Consider the following 21221-nt stretch of genomic DNA (forward strand, 5'->3'; position numbering starts at 1 on the left):
GCAGCTCTGCACAGGAGCTGTGGCTAAGATGTGGCAGTGAGGTCAGGACCTACATCAGACAGACCATCATCAGGCACGGTTAGATCATCACGCATGTAGACAGAGATGGCAACTAAGTGGCAGGTGAGCCTTTGCACCACTGCCTGTGGCCTTGGCAGACATTACTAATCAATTGCATCACTGTCACACTGAGTCAACCCCAAGCTGCAGACAGCCACCATCAGTCAAAGTTGATACCTGGGGGGAAGTGACTTGCCATACTTGACTCAGACGCTGACAGGATCCAAAGTTCAGTGTGACTGTGAGTCAGAAGCCAGGCGGGAGAGCAGGAATGTTAAAAAGCAGTGAGGTAAAGGGCAGGGTGTGGGGCGGTCAGGCTGGTAGAGCAGAACTGCTGGTGGGGAAGGAGGTGATGATCCACATTCATCAGAACTTTAGTTTACAGCGCACTTTCACTAAATGCCCACCACTCTTGAGGTAGGAGTGACTCATTTCCATATCACAGGTGAGGGAACGGAGGCCAAGAGAAGGTATGCACCTGGCGTCACCCAGCACGGCAGCTACTGTCTTGGTCTACAGAAGACACACTTCCTCTGAGATAACAGCCTCAGAGGTTACTGGGTAAGCAGAGGCCTCAGATAAGATTCTCCCCTCACAGTGTATCCTGAAGCGGGACCCCAGGGAGAGAAGGCAGTTGGAGCTGAGTTGGCAGTGCGTGCTGTTAGGTGATTGATCCCTGGCTGGGGGCGGGGGGAGCCCTGATGTGTAGCACGTGCTGATTTCTTTCTTCCTTTTTTTTTTTTTTTTGACAGAGTCTCACTCTGTTGCCCAGGCTGGAGTGCATGGCACGATCTTGGCTCACTGCAACCTCTGCCTCCCAGGTTCAAGTGATTCTCCTGCCTCAGCCTCCAGAGTAGCTGGGATTACAGGTGCGTGCCACCACACCGGGCTAATTTTTGTATTTTTAGTAGAGACGGGGTTTCACCATGTTGGCCAGGCTGGTCTTGAATTCCTGACCTCAGGTGATCTGCCTGCCTCGGCCTCCCAAAGTGCTGGGATTACAGGCATGAGACATAGTGCCTGGCCAGAAATTCTGGTTTTTAAAGAGAAGCCTGATACCCACATTTTTATGTGAAATCTGATTTTTAAATTCTGGCAACTATTTAAAAACATTTAGCTGGCTGCTGTGACATGCACCTGTAGTCCCAGCTGCTTGGGAGGCTGAGGTGGGAGGACTGCTTGAGTCCAGGAGTTTGGGTGCTGCAATGCATGATGGTCTTGCCTGTAAATAGCCACAGCACCACTCCAGCCTGGGTGACACTGCAAGACCCCATCTCTTAAAAAAAAAACACATCTCAGGCCACTGTCAGCAGCCTCTATTGTTTGTTTGTTTGTCTGAGACAGAGTTTCACTCTTGTAGCCCAGGCTGGAGTGCAGTGGCACAATCTCAGCTCACTGCAACCTCCGCCTCCTGGGTTCAAGTGATTCTCCTGCTTCCCTGGTAGCAGGAACTACAGGTGCATGCCATCACGCCCAGCTGATTTTTGTATTTTTAGTTGAGATGGGGTTTCACCATGTTAGCCAGGCTGGTGTCGAATTCCTGACCTCAGGTGATCTGCCTGTCTTGGCCTCCCAAAGTTCTAGGATTACAGGCATGAGCCATCGCAGCTGGCCCACCCTCTGGTTTTGAGTGTAAACCTTTGCTGAGTGGTAGAGGTCTCTCACTTCCCTGCCTGGGCTCCCAGCTGCCCCTCTGCTTCCTCCCCTGCCAGCCCGTGGCTGTGCCCACCCTGAGACTACTCCCTCAGCTCCCTCCAGTGCAGGTCGCTTCTCCACGCTGTCCCGAGGTGGGAGTTGCTGCCAGCCCATGTTGCTGCCCCTGCATCGTGGCCTTGCTGTGGACCCCGAGCCCCTCCTCCCCACTTCTTGCCTGACCTTGGCCCAAAGGCGGTGACTCCAAGGATTCCCACGCCCCAGCCCCTTCGTTCCTTGGCCTCCGCTCCTCCACTCACTCCCACGGTGCACCCAGGTACAGGGAAGGTCAGCCAGCCCTCTTATCCCCAGGCCACCTCCTTGAGTCCCGCAGTTCTTGGAGCCCCACTGCGCTCAATCAGTCCCGCCAACCGTCCTTGGCTCCCCGCACCCAGCTTGGACTCCAGGCCCTCCACTGGCCTTGCTCCCTGCACTCGCCTCAGCTCCCTGTCCCGCTCTGTGTGCCAGACTGTCCCGGCCCAGCGCCTCCTCGGTGGAACCTGGCTCTCCCCTACTCCGAATCTTCACACAGCTTGTGGCCTGGTCCCGCCGAAACCCAAAACCCGTGCCACCAACCTCAGGTGGAACTAGTGCTTCCCAGAGGCGCCAGGGCATGGCGGTGCTTCGGTCTGAGATCACTCATTCTCGTCCCCTCCTCCCCTCAACCTCAGGTCTCCAGCCCTGGCACTTGTCCTCAGTCTCTGCTCACTGAGGAATCAGAGGCACTGACGGGACCCCACCATTCAGGCCGATTGTGAGCCGGGACGCTACCGTCTGAGAATCGGGTACAGCTAGTACCAGGCTGTGGGGCACTGGGCCCAGAGGGTGTCCTGGAAGCATGACTACATCCGGCTCTAGCATCTGTGCCAAAGCAGGGTCCCCTGAGTCCTGCCCAGGGCGCCCACTTGCCCAGGACAGACGCCCCATGGGAAGTGCATTCTCCAGATCGGCCTCCAGAGGGCGCCGTGATCACAGCGCTGAGCTGCCTGCCCTCAAGTCCTGCGGACGGGCCGCCTGCCCATCTTTGCGCCAGGGCCAGGCCAATGTTGCTTCGCAGATGAAGGGCACCCTGCCCCATCCTGGGCAGGACCCTGCACACAACAGGGTCATCTCCCCTTTTATCCAGGGGATCTGACCCCAATGACCAGACCCAGGGCCTGGAGGGTGAGCAGAACTCAGCTCCCTCCCCATTCTTTTTTTTTTTGAGACCGAGTTTTGCTCGTTGCCCAGGCTGGAGTGCAGTGACGCAGTCTCGGCTCACTGCAACCTCTGCCTCCCGAGTTCAAGTGATTCTCCTGCCTCAGCCTCCTAAGTACCTGGGATTACAGGCGCCCGCCACCATGCCTGGCTAATTTTTGTATTTTTTGTACAGATGGAGTTTCACCATGTTGGCCAGGCTGGTCACAAACTCCTGACCTCAGGTGATCCGCTCGCCTTGGCCTCCCAAAATGCTGAGATTACAGGTGTGAGCCACTGCACCCGGCCCCTCCCCATTCTTTATCATCCACTGAGCCTCCGCAGCTCGGAGAGATGGACTGCACACGGGCGCATGTGGCAGTGCGGAGCTCAGGGCTGGTCACTGCAGGTGCTCAGGCTGACATCTTGGCATCTCTCAGAAGGAAGGAGATGGAAGGTTGGGAAATGCCCCTGTGGAGCCTGAGTGCTCTCAACATCAGGGACCACCACTCTTTGCCCCTCCACCCGTCACAGGCCTCGCTTGGAAGGTGCCTGAGCTCTCCTCCACAGGCTGCTCCTGAAGGAGGCAGCCAGGGGCAGGGGCTGGATAGGGTGCCTTTTTGGCCTGGCCACCCACTCCCTGGTGCCAGGCATGCTGCACGTTCCCTGGCCTGGGTTCTGTCATCATGGATGGTGGCCTTGGGCAAGCAAGACCCTGCCCATCCCTGGCCTTGGCCTCTCTACCTGCAAACTATGGGGGCCCTTCCCATGGCCGGAGTTCATAAGCATCCCAGCATCCCAGCCCCAGCGGCCAGGGTATGTTCCAGTGGTGCGTGTCACCCACTGACCTGCTCACACCTATAGCCCCGACATCTGCCCTCTGCTTGGCCAGCAGTAGCCCCACTTTTCCAGGACTACATGTGAAGCTATTTGGGTGCAGTCTGCTTGTGGAGGGAGGGGACAGTGCCTCTGAAAAGAACCTGCCCTCCCTCCTCCCGAGCCAAGGCCCTGCTCCCATCCGGCCTGCAGGAAGCAGGGTGTCAGGCCGCAGGGATTCTAATATGAGCCCTGGGGCAACCACATCTGAAACCGCAGGGGCTTGTTACCGATGCAGACACGCAGACCCAGACCAGTGGATTTGCTCCCCTTTCCCTCCAGGCACCTCCAGTGATTTCAATCCAGTGGTCATTCTGGCCTGTCCATGCGGGTCAGGCAAGTGGGGTGGGGCTGCAGAGTGGGCTCGGCTGCAGGCCCCAGAAATCTACATCCACCACCAAGGCAGACCAACTCAGGCTTCCTGGTGACACTCCCAAGCCCCCAGGGGCACTGGTAACAGCCTGGGGTCCTGCTCAGAGCACGGGAGTCACACAGCCTGCGCAGCCCTCCCCTGCCCCTCCTGCCAGGGGAACCTGGGCAAGTCACCGACCCTCCCACGGCCTCCAATCCCCATCTCCACAATGAGGAAGGCAGCAAGCATTCCCTGAAGCTCAACTAGGAAACTGGACTGAAGGCAAGGACAGATGTCAGAGGCTTCCTAAACGGCAGAGGCTGGGGTTTGCTTTGGGCCTGCTCTTGAGTGGGGTAGTGGTGTTCAGGTCCACTTCCTTGGCCCCCTAATAGCAGCCCCACCCACAAGCTCACCCCCACCTTGCCTGCCGTTGCAAAGGCTCACACCACACACACTTCAGGGCTATGTGGATTCACACTGGTGTCTTTTTATTGGATTTTCCGTGGGCAACCTGGGTGTTTCGAGCTCTGCTCTGGGGCAGTGGGAGCAGCCCACCCTCTCCCAGGGCCTTATAACAACTGGGTCCTCTGCTCCTGTGCTCAGGCTGCTGCCTTGAGATAAACCCAGTTTTCCCACTGCCTCCTTCTTCACTTGTGCCAGGCTGCCCAGCCAGGGGCATGGCCCAGGTGTCCTGGGTAGCAGGCACTAGTTCAGAGCCCCCTGGCAGCAGCACCTGCCTGTTGTAGGCCCCTGTTGACTCCACAGTGTACACGACACCATGGGCTGGCCTACAGCTTGGTGTTGAGGTGGAAGAAGTGGGGTGCTGCATAGGTTGTGACTGGTGGTGTGTGCCAGGCAGATGAGGCCGGGCAAAGTCTGTGGCGGAGGGCACTGTCGAAGGATGTGGGGGGGAAGTGCATCAGGCCAGCGGCCACGGGCGAGGGGCCTGCAGTGGCCAGGAAGTGGGCCGGGAAGGCCGGGATGACCAGGGGGCTGAAGGGGAGTGCAGCCTGGCCCTTCAAGGGGCCCGGGGTGCCAGTGAAGTTCAGCGGGCAGTGCAGCATGGTGCCCCTGTAGGCCTCTGGGGGCACAGGCCCCAGGGCTGGGCCCAGAAGGCAGGAGACCAGGCCAGACCCTGCAGGTTTGGCCCCACACTTCTTGGCATCCGCCTCCTTAAGAAAGGGAGACACGGCCCGCAGTCTCTTCCCACTGTGGGCAGCACCCTCTTCCTCCAGGCTGCGCTTGCTGCCCAGGCCTGGGCTACTGGGGAAGGTGGGCGGGAGTGTGGGGCTCTCGGCTGGGACCTTGGCCATGGGGGACACCCAGCAGGCTTTGGGCTTGGGGTAGAGGATGCCCTTTCTGGAGCCACCTTTGTGGAATGCAGAAGGGCGGTTAGCGTCCCCGCCCCACACCAGCTGGGGCTCTTTCACTGACAGCCCCTCTTTGCCAGGAGGCCCCAGTAGCACCCCATCTTTAAGTCTAGAGAAGAAGTCCCTGGGGTGCTGGCTGACAGGCTTCAGCACCTCAGTGGGGTGGGTGTGGAAGCAGCCCTTGAAGATGGGGGCTGCCGGGCAGGGGCCCGCCTGTGCCTCCTCCCTGAGGCTGCCACCTGGGGCCTGCAATTCCTCCTGAGGGGTCAGCCGGTGCCTGGAGTTCTCAGTCAGCCCTTTGGGGCTCTGGGGACTCTCTGGGAGGTGAACAGCTGGGGACGCCTGGGGCTCTGCCCCATGGCGGCAGCCCTCCTCCTGGCACTGCAAGGCCTCCGCCTTGCTCACCTGGGCCAGGAGCTTCTTTTTGGCCAGCGGTGACATGATGCCGTGTGTCCCCTTGCAGTAGAAGCTGGATAGGAGCCGCTTGTAGGCCTTGGGGCAGCCGCTGGCACCCACGAAGGACACAGAAGACCCAGAGGCCGGGCCCTGCTGTTCTATGCTGTTCCTGGGGGGTTCCTGGCTGGGAAGTGGTGCTGGGTCAGCAGCATCTGCTTTGGTCTTTCCTGGCATCATCTGGAATGAGAGAAAGCCTTGCCTCAGGGCTACCTGAGCCACCCATCCTGACCTGAGGAGCAGGAGGTGGCACTTTCAGCCCTGCCCAGGTCCCCCACTAGCCCCTGCAGTCCTCTGTGCAGAATTTTCCAAAGGTGCCCTGTCCTCTGAGTGGACACAGCCTCAGGTGCCTGGTGGGTGGGCGGAGGCTGGAGTTCAGAGTCCACTTGCACAACCATCTGTGGAGAACCAGGAACCTTGCAAGTCCCGCCCTGGGTGCAGGTTCTGTGTGTTCTGAGCAGACAGCTCCGCGGCCACAGGGAGTTGTGGGGTAGGGGGCTACAAGAGGCAAGGGACAGGGTGGCCCCAGCCAGCTGCAGGCCTACCTGGTCCATGCGCCGCTCCTCCTTGGCCTTCTTCGGCCTCTCGGTGGCCCCATCATCCCCCCTGTTCTCCTTGGCCATCTTGTACTGTTTCCTGGGCTTGGAGGTGGGCAGCGGCTTGTCATCCTCCCCCTTCAGGTGCCGCACGTATGGCAGGACCAGCCTGGGGAAGAACCACGCATGTCCTCCAGGAGGCCGGCGCCCATCCCCTCCATAGGCCTCTGTAGCCTCCTCTGAGCCCCTCTTTCCCCGCCGGCGCCGAGGAAGGCCCTCTCCTGGTCCCAAAGCTTCAGCTCCCTCAGTGACTGCGCACAGCCAGCCTGAGCTCCCGCAGCTCTGAGGACTGCACAGCGCTGAGGACGGCGCATAACCGGCCCGCTCTGGGCAGAGTCCACCCGGCCCTCCCAGCAAGGTCAGCCAAGGCCCCGCAGGGCAGGCGGCGTCCAGCACCCGGGCCCGCCCCGCCGTACCTCTCGTAGTGACGGCGCGTGCACGTGGCCGCGCTGGTGCTGCCTGGGTTGCCCCCCAGCTCATCGTACACGTTCTTCCAGAGGCGGCGCCCGGTCACCTGCAAGGGCACCTCGTGAGGGCGCGGCCGGCGGGCGCCCCCTGGCGGCGGGGTCCTTGCAGCTCCGGCCACCCTCACAGGGACTTGAAGGACTGCAGTTGGGCAGCTGCTCTGCGGCTCCAGCAGCGGCCAGCCGATTCTCCCTCCTAGGGCCATGGACTGCTGGCCCAAGCAGTTTTCCCAAGACGAGGCAGGCAGAACAGATGGGGAAGGCTGAAAAGCTGCTTTGAGCAGCAGAGTACCAGCGGGGGAGGCAGGGAGGCAGGGGCAGGACGGGATCCTGGCTCTTCCTCTGTCCAGAGGCAAGGACAGTGCTGCAGGCTCACCCCAGGGATATGCAGTTTGGCAAGGACTGGGAGGTACCTTCCTTACCAGCTCATAGGCCCCCAGCTTCTCCACTGCCTTGTAGATCTTCCACAGGTTAACTGGCGGAGAGAGGGGCAGGCTGGCCGTCAGTCTCTGTGGGAGGTGGGGACAGCCTGCCACCCCTTCCTGGTGCCCTGACAGGCAGGCACAGACCAGCACACACCCAGCCAGGGCCACTGCGATAGACGGGCAGGCTGTGCCCTGTGCACCCCTGGCCCAGTGGCAGCCTGGAGGGAGGCCTCCTTTCTATCTGCAACCTGGGTCACCCAGAGTGGGAGTGCCTGCCCGATGCCCTGCCTGGGCGGGGTCCCCTGCTGGGCCCCCCTCCCTGCCTGCATCCCAGGGACGCACTCTGCTTGAAGCCGAGATGGGGCACCCTCTCGATAGGCGTGTGTCGCTCCTTCATGAACTTGTAGAGGCTGACCAGGAAGGCCTGCTCCTCCTCCCGCTCCTGCTCCTCCTCCCGCTCCCCGCCTGCCTCGGGGGAGTCCTGGGGAGAGAACAGGAGGCATTGGGATGGGCCCCAGTTGGTGGCTGGCTGCTGGGGATGTGCAGAAACCACTGGCTGCAGGAGGAATAAGGTGCCTGCCCCAACCCCAGTTTCCCAGAGAGCACCTAGTCACTGTTCTGGGAGGGAGTGACTGTTCCTGGGTTCGGCAGGCACAGGTGTCAGCTCTCAGCGCCCCAGGACAGGGGCTAGAGTCCAGGACCTCCCTGGAGGCTGGGTACCCCAGAGCAGCTGGCTCCAGAGGCTGCCACGAGCAGTCCCCAGCCTTCTCCAGGCCAGGGTCACTTCTCTGTCTTGGTCTTGATTTGTCATATTTGTGTCAGCTCCTCTGCCAGACTGGGAGCTCCAGGAGGGCAGGCTTAGTGTCCCTGGGACTCCCCCATAACCGCAGAGGGAAAAGCTGAAGGAACAAAGGTGCTTGGTGCTTTCTGGTGCCGTGGGGTTGCTCTGTCAGGCCCATGTTCCCCGAGCCTCTGTGTGGCCCCAGCCTGCCGTGCTGAGCACAGGGAGGTGAAGCTCTGGGCTTCAATTGCATACTGCTGTCAGGGGCACAGGACTTTTGGTTGCGGATCCCAGAGGGGCAATCTCTGCTGATGCCATTCATCCAGCGAGTGGCTCGGGGCAGAGCCCAGGGCCCATACCCTGCTCAGAGAACAGACAGCTTCCAGGACATAAACCATCTGGACGAGGACAGCGCAGACAGCCATGTGTTCCAAAAATATTTGGTCCAGCTGGGCACGGTGGCTCATGCCTGTAATCCCAGCACTTCGGGAGGCCGAGGTGGGCAGACAGATCACTTGAGGTCAGGAGTTCGAGACCAGCCTGGCCAACACGGGGAAATCCCATCTCTACTAAAAATACAAAAATTAGCCAGGCCTGGTAGTGCATGCCTGTAATCCCAGCTACTTGAGAGGCTGAGGCAGAAGAATCATTTGAACCCAGGAGCTGGAGGTTGCAGTGAGCCAAGATTGTGCCACTGCACTCCAGCCTGGGTAACAGTGAGACTCTGTCTAAAAATAATAATAATAATAATTGATTCAAGTTTATTTCAGTGTTTTTACTTTTTTTGTTAGTTATAAACAGCTTCTGTAATAGTTCAGTGTTTTTAAGGTATTAAAGACCTCTGAGAAGAAACAACATAGGAACTCACATATCACCCATGAAATCATAACATGCTGGGGCCCTGGGGCTGGTCTGTGCAGACCTCAGAGGAAGGCTCTCTCATAACTGCTCAAGTCAGTCTGCTCCTCCAGGCCTCTATTCTGAATTCCCAGCAAGCTGCTAAAGACAACTACCATTTGCAACCACTTTTCTGCATGAATCAGGATACTTTTCCAGACTGTGCCACCAAAGCAAATGGCCAAAATGAATGAAAGCTGGGGCTGACTGTGCTCCGAAAAAGCTGCCTGCAGCTCCCCCTTCAGATTCTGTGCTCATCGAAACAGTCTTGTTGGTCTCACCGAGTGACTTTATACACCCATGTTATGCATCTGAATGAATGGATGTGAATGTGTTTTTCTCAGGGTAGGAACATATCTCCCTCCTGAGAGCTTGGGGAGTGTCCAGGTTCACCTGGAGGCGGAGCACAGGTGAGGGTGGCAGGGAAGAGCACCCAGGGAGTCAGCAGAGGGAGTCAACTCACCTCCAGTGAGATGGGGTTCTGGATCCCGTTCTGCTCACCAGCAGGTTTGGGGGATGCAGGTGGGTCTAGGGCGTCACCCTCCGTGGACTGCTTCCTGTTCCCTTTGACAGGGGCTGCTACAAGGAGAGAGGGAAGGAGGAAGGAGGAAGGGGTGGGGAGAGAACACATGAGATGCAAGCAGGGAGGAACAGGAGCAGTCTCCTTACCCCCAATCAGAGTTGCCAGAGGGCGCCAGTGCAAGGGCTCACTCCTGTGATCCCAGCACTTTGGGAGGCCCAGGCAGGCGATCACCTGAGGTCAGGAGTTTGAGACCTGTCTGGCCAACATAGTGAGACCCCGTCTCTATTATTTAAAAAAAAAAAAAAAAGAATTGGCCAGGGGGAAGTGGTGTGTCCCTGGCTGCACACAGGCTACATGCACACATACACACACACAGACACACACATACACACACAGAGGCCCTCTTCCCCTCTCCCCCACAACCCGCTGCATCCGCTCCACACCTGCCCCTTTTCTTTCCTCTGCTCCAGCTATCTCCCCACATCTTTGAAGGAAACGCAAAACCACCCTGAGGTCAAGTCACAGGAGGCCGGGGTTGGGCTGTGGTGCTTGGGGAAATCCTGTCTCCAAAATCTGCCCCATGCTCAGACACAGAGTTGAGAAGCAGCTCAGTCTCACTGGAGAGCTAAAGGATCCCATGGCTGTGGCCCCAAAGCAACACAGGGGTCCCTGAGTAGTAGTTCCTCTGGGAATATTCAGGAACATCTGACCTTTCCCTGAGCATCTGCAGAGTTCTAACTGCCCTAATAAGGCCACATGCTCCCCTCACCTGCAAGGGTCCTGGTGACCCCTCAGGTCTCTGCTGACAAGTGCCTTCCTCTGGGTGGCCTCCTCCGGCCCCTGGCCACTGGCAGCTCCTCCGTCGCCCTAGGCTACTCACAGCCATCCTGGCTGAACTGCCTGTGGCTCTTGGGGCTCCCTGATAGTTTGGTGAGCTTCCCATACACACACAGCAGGTGCCAAGCTGGAATGAGCAAGGCTCACAACAACCCTGCGTGGCGGGCAGGAGAAGCCATGGGCTGTATTTTACTAAGAACCACCATGTGCTGATGGTTGCAAAAACGCAACACCTCTGCCACTGCAAAAACCACAACCACTGGAAACTGCCTCAGGCCACATGGCAGGCTGGCAGCAGATACCAGACCAGGAACCCATGTCTTCTGACAACCTTTTCTTTCTGTCCTTTGTCCTTTTGTTAATCAAGTATGAATTGGTTCACTCCCTCCCAGGACATCCTTATTGTTAGGAACCTATGAGATTTCCCTTCCATCCCAGACAGAAAAATAATCTCCTCAGGAACAAGAAACCCAAACCAGCGTAAGCCAGGGGCCAGTGGTATTCAGAGGCACTAGAATCCTTGGCCACTGAGTGGTCCTGCTTTGACAGGCGTTCTTATGTCTTGCCTCCATGTTGATGGCTGCTGACTGATCTCAGGGGGGTGGTTTCTTGAGCTGGGGTGACTGTGGCAATTTCTTAAAATAAGACAACAATGAAGTTTGCCACATCCATTAACTCTTCCTTTTTTTTTTTTTTTTTTTGAGACAGAATCTCACTCTGTCCTGGAGTGCAGTGGCACGATCTTGGCTCACTGCAATCTTCGCCTCCCGGGTTCAAGTGATTCTTCTGCCTCAGCCTCCTGAGTAGCTGGGACTACAGGTGCGTGCCACTATGCCTGGCTAATTTTTGTAGTTTTAGTAGAGACGGGGTTTCACCATATTGGCCAGGCTGGTCTCAAACTCCTGACCTCATGATCCGCCCACCTCGGCCTCCCAAAGTGCTGGGATTACAGGCGTCAGCCACTGCGCCTGGCAACTCTTCCTTTGATGAAAGATTTCTCCATGGCATGCATGTGATGCTATTTTTGACAGCATTTTATCCACAGCAAAACTTCTTTCAAAACTGATGTCCATCTTCTCAAACCCTGCTGCTGCTTTATCAACTAAGTTTCTGTAACATTCTAAATCCTTTGTTGTCATTTAGACAATGTTCACAGCATGTTCGCCAGTAGATTCCACCTCAAGAAGCCACTTTAGGATGGGCGCGGTGGCTCACGCCTGTAATCCCAGCACTTTGGGGGCCAAGGTGGGTGGATCACCTGAGGTCAGGAGTTTGAGACCAGCCTGGCCAATGTGGTGAAACCCTGTCTCTACTAAAAACACAAAAGTCAGCTGGGTGTGGTGGCAGGTCCCAGTAGTCCCAGCAACTCGGGAGGCTGAGGCAGGAGAATCCTTTGAACCCAGGAGGCGGAGGCTGCAGTGAGCGGAGATTACTCCACTGTACTCCAGTCTGGGCGATGGAACAAGACTCTGTCTCAAATAAAAAAAAAAAAAAAAAAAAGAAAAGAAAAGGAAAGAAAAAAAGTCACTTTCTTTGCCCACCCATAAAAAGCAACTCCTCATCCACTCAAGTTTGATCATGAGATTGCAGCAATTCAGTCTCATCCTCAAGCTCTGCTTCTAACTCTAGTTCTCTTGCTGGTTCCACTGCATCTGCAGTGACTTCTCCACTGAAGTCTTGAAGCCCTCAAAGTCATCCATGAAGGTTGGAATCAACTTCTCCCAAATGCTTGGATATTTTGACCTCCTCCCAAGAACCACGAATGTACCTTAAATGCTCTCCGGAGGTTTTCAATGTATTTTGCCCGGATCCATCAGAGGAATCACTATCTATGGCAGCTACAGCCTTACAAAATGTATTTCTTAAATAATAAGACTTGAAACTTAAAATTACTCCTTGATCCTTGGCTCTAGAATAAATGTTGTGCTAGCAGGCACGAAAACAACATGCAGCTCCTGGTACATTTTCATCAACGCTCTTGCGTGACCGGTTGCCTTGTCAATGAACAGTAATATTTTGAAAGGAATCTTTTTTTCTGAGCAATAGGTCTCAACAGTTGGCTTAGAATACTCAGTAAACCATGTTATAAACAGATGTGCTGTCATCCAGGCTTTGTTATTTCATTTTTAGAACACAGAGTGAGTAGACTTAGCATAATTCTTAAAGGTTCTAGGTTTTTTGGAATGATAAAATGAGCACTGGCTTCAACTTAAAGCCACCAGCTCCATTAGCCCCTAACAAGAGAGTCAGCCTGTCTTTTGAAGCCGTGCATTGACTTCTCCTTAGCTATGAAAGTCCTAGATGACATCTTCTTCTGATACAAAGCTGTTTCATCTACATGGAAAATCTGTGGTAGTGTGGCCACCTTCATCGATGATCTTAGCTGGATCTTCTGGATAAATTGCTGCAGCTTCTACACCAGCCCTGGTTGATTCACCTTGCACTTTTATGTGATGGAGATGGCATCTTTCCTTAAACCTCGTGAAGCAACCTCTGCTAGCTTCCAACTTTTCTTCTGCAGCTTCCTCACCTCTTTCAGCCTTCATAGCATTGGAGATTTACAGCCTTGGTCTGGATTAGGCTTTGGCTTAAGGGAATGTTATGGCTTGTTGGATCTTCTATCCAGACTTCTCAAACTTTCTCCATTATCAGCAATAAGGCTGTTTTGCTTTCTTACCATGTGTGTTCACTGGAATAGCACTTCTGATTTCCTTCAATAACTTTTCCTTGGCATTCACAACTTGACAAACCGGTGCAAGAGGCCTAGCTTTCGGCCTATCTGGGCTTTCGACCTGCCTTCCTCATTAAGCTTAATTATTTCTAGTTTTTTATTTAAAAATAAAGACCTGTAACTCCTCCTTTCACTTGAACACTTAGAGACCACTGTAGGATTGTTAATTGGCCCAGTTTCAATATTGTTGTGCCTTAGGCAACAGGGAGGCCAGAGAAGAGAAAGAGAGGAAGAGAGATGGGGAATGCTGGTCGATGGAGCAGGTGGAGGACGAGCACACACAACATTTATCGATTTAGTTCACTGTCTTTGTGGGTGGGGCTCATGGTACCCCAAAACAATGACAATAGTAACATCAAAGATCACTGATCACAGATCACCATAACAGATATAATAATGAAAAAGTTTGAAATGTTGTAAGAATCACCAAAATGTGACACTGAGACACAAAGTGAGCACATGCTGTTAAAAAAATGGCATCGATAGACTTGCTCCATGCCAGGTTGCCACAAACCTTCAATGAGTAAAAAATGCTGTATCTGTGAAGTACAATAAAGCAAAGCATGATAGAGCAAGGTGGGCCTGTACATTCTCTCCCTCAGTCCCAGAGGAATCCCATTTTAAAGAAGGGGAATCTGAAGCCAGAATGGTTATGGGTAAGTCGCTTGCCTCCCTGGGGGACCAGGATTCAAAACAAGGTCTGATTCTGGTCCAGTGGCTGCTGTGGTTATCAACATTTGCAAGGCCTTCATGAAGAGTCCAAGTAAGCCCAGAGAGAAACCAATCCTAAGGCTTGTCAAAGAGAAAGAGACCAGGGCCACCCTCTTGGGCTAGCCTCTGACCCACCAGTCTCCAGAAATCCTGGGTACTAACAAGTGACCCAGCAGACTGATGCCTTTCCAACCAAGTCCTCTGTGACTTTGTGCTTCAGTCTTCCCTGCTATGAAATGGGAGAGGAAGATCCTTGAGTTCTTTGCTAGCGATCCGTGAATTCCTGAAGTCTTCCAGGTCCAGGAGCACCTCCTCCACCGGGTCTTCTCCCACTGCCTGCTACCCTCAGCTCACACATCCCCTCCCCTCACTCCTGCTGCCCCAGAGCCTCGGCATCGACAGACGCTCTCCATGTCTTCTTTGGTGTGACTGGGGCTTCTTAGTCACAGACTTGCTATATGACCCTTGGCAAGTCGCTGCCCCTTGGGCTTCAGAAAAATACAGTGGTTAGACAGGGCCCATCAGAATCACCTGGAGGAGCATAATGCTCCGGCTCCATCCTCAGAGTCTGATTTAAGGTCCAAGGTGGGGCAGCAGGGTTAAAGCTCCCCAGGGCATCCCAGTGGGCAGCCAGGTCACGAGCCACAGGGCGAGAGGGGCCCTAGTCCCTTCTGTGTGATTCAGAGTTTGCAAGCTCTGCCTGGACCACACTGGGGGAAAATCTCCTGGAGTTGGGTGCTCGTGTTACCTGGAAAGGAGGTCACCAATCCGAGCTGTTTAACCCCAGATGGGAAAGGGATTAGAGCTGTCGCCTTAAGCCACAAAGGAAAACATTCTATCTCTGTGTCCAGCTGAGTCCCCAGATGAACTTGGTCTCCATTCTCAGGGTTAGTGCTCTGTCCTGCCAGGGTCCTCTGAGTTGCAGGTCTCTGGGCCCCCACTTCTGCAGCATTAGATGAGCGAGAAGGGAGAGTCCTCCCCCTTGGTCTCCAGGGTGCCCTCTGTCTTGTCCCTGACTGCCCTAATCCTTCCCTTTCCCTGATCATTCACAGATCAGGGTTACATTTGTAAAAGGGGTTCTGCTATAAAAAATAAGCTTGAAACCCGCTGTCATAGATGTTGGGCCACGGAGGTCCGGCGTTGGGAGGTAGAGAGCTGGGAGCCAGGCAGGCAGGACCTGCATGGGTGGGTGGGCCCTCTCCTGGCTCTGTGGAGGAGGGAAAAGGCTTATGGAGCTGGAGGCCCCGTCTCCCAGCCCCACTCAGCCCACAGAGGCAGGAGAAACCCACTTGCCCCTGATAGCTGCTGCTGCTGCTGTGAGCCACCGCACTACTGCCTTGTTCCCAGCCTGTGTGTGCAGATTCCTTCCTGGCACAATGCCTTACATGTTTTATTTGTAACAAAAGTGGGGGATCAAATGCAAAAAAGAAAACTGCTCTCCATAAGAATGTCATCCAGACTTCACCTTTCTCCATCCAGCAAGCAATGATGATGAATGGTGATTATTGTCTCATTACTCACTTCTAACACATCTGGAATCTATTCCAGTATACAGGATGAAATAGGGATCCTAGCCATACTTTCCCTCCATTGGTTAGGGGGTCCCAGTGAGTGGCCTCCTCCCCCAATGGTGTAAAATGCTACTTTCCCCATAATGTCAATGCGTATAAGGAAAACATCTGGGACTATTTCTGGACATTCTATTCTGTTCCATCTGCGGTGGAATGCTAGGACCTGTGCATACTGTTTTAATTTTTGTAGCTTTATAAATGAACTTACTATCCAGAGGGCAAGTTGCCCAATATTACTCATCTTTTAAAAATATTCCATCTGAACTTTGGGATAATTCTGTTATATTCTCTTTAAAAAAAAAAACAAAACAAAAAAAAAAAAAAAAAAAAAAAAAACACGTTGGGAGGCCAAGGCAGGCAGATCATGAGGTCAAGAGATCGAGACCATCCTGGCCAACATGGTGAAACCTCATCTCTACTAAAAATACAAAAATTAGCTGGGCGTGGTGGCACATGCCTGTAGTCCCAGCTTTGCATGAGTGAGTTCCCCTGTGCACCACGACAGACCGGATTCACTCTCAAAAAAAAAAAAAAAAAAAGGCCAGGTGTGGTAGCCGAGGCCAAGGCAGGCAGATCACTTGAGGTAAGGAGTTCGAGACCAGCCTGGCCAACATGGTGAAACCCCATCTCCACTAAAAATACAAAAATTGGCGGGTGTGGTGGCACACGCCAATAATCCCAGCTACTCAGGAGGCTGAGGCAGAACAATCGCTTGAACCCAGGAGGTGGAGGTTGCAGTGAGCTGAGATCAGGCCACTGCACTCCAGCCTCGGTGACAGAGACTCCGTCTCTAAAACAAACAAACAAACAAACAAACTGGGGGCTTTGATTGCATTTAAATTTAGAAACTACTTTGAGGAGAAATAATGCCTTTACAGTATTGCATCTTTCTTTTCAGGACCATGTGTCTCCATAATTCAGGTTTCCCTCTGCAGTCCTCAGAAGTTCCTTCTTAAAAAGCCCCTGTGCTTTCTTGGGGAGGTTTATTCCTAGTTTGTTCCTTGAGTTTTGTGCAGCTAGAAAATGGTGTTAGAAAAACCCTGATAACGGTAGTTCACTCCACAAAAGCCCTCCTGCGATTTCCTCATTTCACTGCTGGGAAGAGGGCCGAGGCAGGCTAGGTGGCTGCACCAGAAGATGAGCCTGGGCTCCTAGTGACCCAGTCCCTCACTAGGCAGAGAGAGGGTGCAGCAGGGTGCTGGGCAGGAGGATTGCCTGAGGCTCTTCCTGTGCTATGAGTCTGATTTCTTTCCAACTCCATGGCTCCTGTCTGAGTCAAGCTCAACTCTCAAATCCTAAAACTCCAGCACTGAAGAGGTTAGTCTGTCACTCCCTCCAGTAGAGGATGCTCCCACAGGTCTACTTGTTCTCAAGTTATATGCTCCACCGACTCAAATCGGTGCCCTGGCTGGCGTGGGCTAGGCATCTCATACAACTTTGCTTTGTTGAATCTTCCCAGCCATCCAGATATAACAGATATAATGTCTGAGGCTCAGAGAGGTTCAGTAACTTGCCTGGGGCCACACAGCTTATCCATGGCAGAGCTGGGATTCAGAACCAGGGTAGTCTGACTCCTGAGAGACGCTGATCCGACAGCTAGATTTTTTTTTCTTTCTAATGGGAGCAGGGAGACCTCAAGTTCCTTATCTGTGCTCAGAGGATGCAAACTCCTCCCCTTTCCCCAAGTAGATGTGCAGTTTCCCAGCACATCGCTCCTGTCACTCTGCTAACAAGAGCAGGTCTGTGTTGACTGCTAAGGCATCCAGGCTCAGGGATGGGAGGGGGCTGGTCAGAGAGCTGGGCAGCAGCTGGCGGGGTGGGGGGGGGGGTGGGGGGGTGGGGGCGGGGGCCAGGAAGGGGCATGTCCCCCACACTCTGTGAATCAACTTCCCTGGCCTGTGTTGGGGAGGGCCCAGAGGACCCACCATCTTTGAATAAGGGGTGTTATCTCCATAATCTTGAGGAAGGAGGAAAGACCTGTTGATACCTACTGAGATTCCATTTAAAAAACTGCTACCTGTTACCTGAGAGAGTAGGGGGCCAGCTCTGGCCAGGGCTCAGCCAACCTGGCGAAGCAAAGGCAGGTATGCAAAGGCAGGTATGCAAAGGCAGGAAGGTGAAGGCAGTGGGGCGGTGGTTGAGAGTCACTGAAGACAAACTTAAGATGTCTCACAGAGCTTAGCCAGGACTAGAAGGTAGCTATGGGGCCGGGCAGTGGGTGGATGTAGGGAAGTCAGTGGGCCCCCTGCCCTGCCAGACATCAAGCTGGAAGCAGATGAGAGTGGGCCAAGAGGATAGATGGGGCAAGGGGCTCTAGCACCGCATGGCTGCACCTCTTATCTAGTTGGTCACTGCTTCTGTATCTCCCTTTCCCCATCTACAAGATGGGCGTGCTAGACTCAATGTGCCCAATGTTCTCAGCAGAAGAAAGCGAGAAGAGAAAGGAGGCTTCCCCCACAAACCACAGCCAGGCTCAGTAAGAAGATCAGAGGCCTGCCTGTCCTGCTCCCTCCTCAAGGCACCTCGCTGCCCAGCAGGTGCTCCGGAAACATCAGCCTCCTGGGTGCAGGATGAGCGCAATAGACTTACAGACCCCTGTTGCCCAGAGAGGGGCAGTGACTAGTACAAGGCCACACAGCTCTCAAGTTTAAGGGTCTGCTAGAGGCACACACCCCTTTCCTTCTCTCCCTCCCTCCCCATCTTTCTGCTACCCGCCCCATTCACCCAGGGTGTGATGGGAAGGAAGTGACACTTCCTTTCATGAAAAGTCACTGACTGGGAACACTGCGTCAATTACCACAATAATGGTAACAGCAGCCTCAATAACAACCAGCAGACGCCGCCCCGCCCCCTCGGCTGAGGTTGTTGGCTTAAGTTTCTCTGAGCTTGGGCTGGAGCAAAACAAAGACAGCCTTTGAAGCGGCGAAACGGCCGGTCCACTAGGCAGCCCGGGAGCGGCGGCCAGGCCGAGTCTACGCGGAGCTTGCGCCAGCAGTTTGGGGAGGGGGGCCTGCCAAGGACTGAGCTGGAGCCAGCAGTGAGAAGAAACGCGATGGGCCTGGGACCCCCACTCCCTACCAGGGCACAGGTGCAGCTCAAGCCACAGCCCGACCTCAGTACCTCAGCTTGGGGGAGGGCGAGAGAGACAGGGTCTGGGAGCAGCTGAGGCCACAGGAGCCACCAGAGGGTACAGAAAGGGACGGAGGTGCGGGGGACACTGAATGTGAGGCTACCAACTTCCAAGCCCCACTCTCCCTGTCCCTTACCGGGCTCTGGGATGTCCTAAAAGCCCCAGTTCCAGGATGGGGCTGTCCCTCCCCACTGAGTCTGGGTCACATTTGGTGGTGACAGACAGTGAGAGCTCCTCAGATGGTTTCGTGTGTTCCCATTCCACCTACGGGGCAGAGGCTCAGAGGTGCCAGTTGACGTCTCCCAACTGTAGAAGCAGATTATCGGAGGCCCTTTCCACCTCTGCCACACCAAGCTCTAGGCCCCAGGCGGGTCCCTAAGGCCTGGATTGGGCTCTGAGCTCTGCTGTGGGGTGAAGCCCTCGAGCCCCGATCTCCCACCCCTCCTGTGCTCTAGCGTTGCCTGTAGGCGCAGTGACGCCACCGTGCGTGTGGGCTCCCACCAGCTGAGCCCGGGTGGGGCAAGAGGCACCTGTTGTCCTCCCCTGGGGCCCGCAGAGCCCTCCTTACTGGCCCAAGACTCTGCAAACAAAGGGACACTGGACCCACAGCGCCTCGGGACCCCCTGGGCCCTCGGGGGTCCTGCACCGCGCAAGCCCCACCACGACGGCGCTGGGCGGAGGGTGACGCGACCCCAGCCCGGGCGACCCCTAGACACCGCGGAGGGACTAAGCGCGGGCCCGGGTTGGCCCGCAGCTCCGGCCGAGCGCGAAGCCGGGCATCACCTGCAAGCTCGCAGCCCACGCTCTTGCCCTCTTCCCCCGACGCTCCCCAGCCGCCACCTCGCCCCTTCTACAGACCGAGGGAAGAGAAGGGGACACACAAGGGACAGGAGAGGAGAGCAACCAGGGAAGCGACCCCTCTCCTGCGGGGCTGCGGCGGATGGGCGGAGAGACAGGAGAAGAAAAGAGAGAAGGGAAGAGAAGGAAGGGGCACGGGGCGAGAAGCCGGGCTCCCCGGACCATCAGCGCAGCCCGCAGAAGAAAGAGGAACAGTGGAGCCTTCAAAGCGCATTGAGCAAGTTCTTCACACCCGCGCAGCCCCTTTCAGGAAACGGCGGCCGCAGAGGAAAGGACCGCGCGCCCCGGACCCGAAGTCTGTGCCCGGCGGCGCCGCGGTTCTGAAACCCGCAGGATGTCACGGGGCGGAGGGGCGGCTGCCGACAGCTGTCACAACAAATTAGCTGAGCCCAGCTCGAGGTGGAAACCGCAGCAGGAAGTGGGACAACAGAGCCGTACCCAGCTCGGCACATTTCAGGCAAGAGACGGCGAAAAGAGTTTCGAGATAAACGCCCGGGAAGCCCCTGGCCGCCAAAACTTTTTGTCTTTCCTTTTCTCGAAGCGCGCGCGGACGCCCAGCCTCACCCCTTTCGCGCCGGCCGGGGAGCGCTGAAGCCGCGGGCCGGGCTCGCTCCCCATGACCGGCGCCCCAAAGCCCACCCCGGGCCCCTCTCCGCCCCGTACAGCGCACCGACTGCCACGAGGGCTGGAGGGGACCCGGCGCCGGCACCTTGACCCTCCCTGCAGGGCCGCCGAGCCCCGGTCCGGGCCGCGCCGCACAGCCGCTTACCCATGGTCCGGCGAGGCCCCGCGGCGCCCGCCCCGAGACCCTCAGCGCGCGGCTGTCCAGACCCCGCGCTCTCTGGGATACTGGCTCGCGGCGCCGCCCGCCTGCCGCCTCCCCGCAGTCCCGCCCCGTCCCGCCCCTGCTCGCCCCACTCTGGGCTCCCATTGGTGAGCCCGGCTTCGTCGTGCGGGGGAAGTGGGGGCGGGGACCGCCCTTGAGCCCGGTGACCTCTGGGAATTGTAGTGCGCGCCCCTCGCCTCTAGGCTTTCAGAGTGGGGCCCCTGGAATAGGCTCCTCACATAGAGGAGCGGAGGCAGGACCCCCAGGAATCATTGCTGCCTTGTGCCTCAGTTTCCCTGGAGGCAAAACTAGAGCCTTGGAAAAAGCCTCCTTGCTTTCAGCAGAGCACTGAGGGCTCTGTGGAGTGAGAGAAGTGCTTCTGACTTTGATTTGAAAGTGGCCCTGTGCATTTCCCAGTCCCACCTAGCCCAACAAAGAAGGCCAGGTGAGGCCGGGAGCGGCCTGGAATCCCTGTGCTTTGGAAGGTGGAGGCGGGAGGATCACTTGAGCCCAGAAGGTCGAGGCTGCAGTGTGTTTTGTGTTTTGATCACACCACTGCACTCTATCCTGGATCCTGGGCAACAGACGGAGACCCTGCCTCAAAAAAAAAAAAAAAAAAAAGGAGAAGTGGTTAGTGTGAGCTAGACAAGGACCAAACTAATAAATCCTTGGCCTAGGCTCTGTGGCCAGGCCTGCCAGTAATAGTCAATGTCCACATACATCATGCAGACAGAGTGTGGCAGCTACAAGCTGAGTAGTCCAAAGAAGGGGCATGAGTTCAGGCTGTGGGAGGTGGGAATGAGGCCTAGGGTGAATGGAGGCAGGAGGAAGTGCCCAGTCAGCCATAGCAGCAACCTGGACTTGTGCAGGCCAAAGAGGAAGAAACGGAGGC

At 55.9% G+C, this 21221-nt stretch overlaps 1 protein-coding gene and 1 pseudogene across 3 annotated transcripts; both read right to left on the reverse strand.

Annotated features, from left to right (window-relative positions):
- Window positions 1-4622: 4622 nt before the first annotated feature.
- Window positions 4623-20351, reverse strand: ARID5A (AT-rich interaction domain 5A). 3 transcript variants are annotated; one of them, XM_032177250.2, is made up of 7 exons: window positions 20273-20351; window positions 9606-9721; window positions 7807-7945; window positions 7462-7514; window positions 6992-7089; window positions 6525-6684; window positions 4623-6159 (listed from the first exon to the last, which is right to left on the reverse strand). In XM_032177250.2, the coding sequence occupies exons 1-7, from the start codon at window positions 20274-20276 to the stop codon at window positions 4945-4947; spliced, it is 1785 nt and encodes a 594-aa protein (XP_032033141.1). In that variant the 5' UTR covers window positions 20277-20351; the 3' UTR covers window positions 4623-4944. The 3 variants fall into 3 exon arrangements, with proteins under 3 accessions (XP_032033141.1, XP_032033144.1, XP_058284129.1); XM_032177253.2 differs by lacking the exons at window positions 7462-7514; window positions 7807-7945 and having other exon boundaries at window positions 4826-6159; window positions 20273-20339; XM_058428146.1 differs by lacking the exons at window positions 7807-7945; window positions 20273-20351 and having other exon boundaries at window positions 4826-6159.
- LOC116483312 (collagen alpha-2(I) chain-like) lies at window positions 17425-20004 on the reverse strand (annotated as a pseudogene).
- Window positions 20352-21221: the final 870 nt, after the last annotated feature.

This window comes from Hylobates moloch, unplaced genomic scaffold (assembly GCF_009828535.3).
Source record: "Hylobates moloch isolate HMO894 unplaced genomic scaffold, HMol_V3 SCAFFOLD_15, whole genome shotgun sequence".
NCBI classification, from domain to species: domain Eukaryota; kingdom Metazoa; phylum Chordata; class Mammalia; order Primates; family Hylobatidae; genus Hylobates; species Hylobates moloch.

What these genes read in the sequence shown, in the direction of transcription:
- ARID5A (XM_032177250.2), bottom strand. An exon ending in CCATCTCGGCTTCAAGCAGA is followed by an intron (nt 7,515 to 7,806) that starts GTGCGTCCCTGG and finishes TCTCTCCGCCAG; the next exon opens with TTAACCTGTGGAAGATCTAC. An exon ending in AGCTGGGGGCCTATGAGCTG is followed by an intron (nt 7,090 to 7,461) that starts GTAAGGAAGGTA and finishes GTGCCCTTGCAG; the next exon opens with GTGACCGGGCGCCGCCTCTG.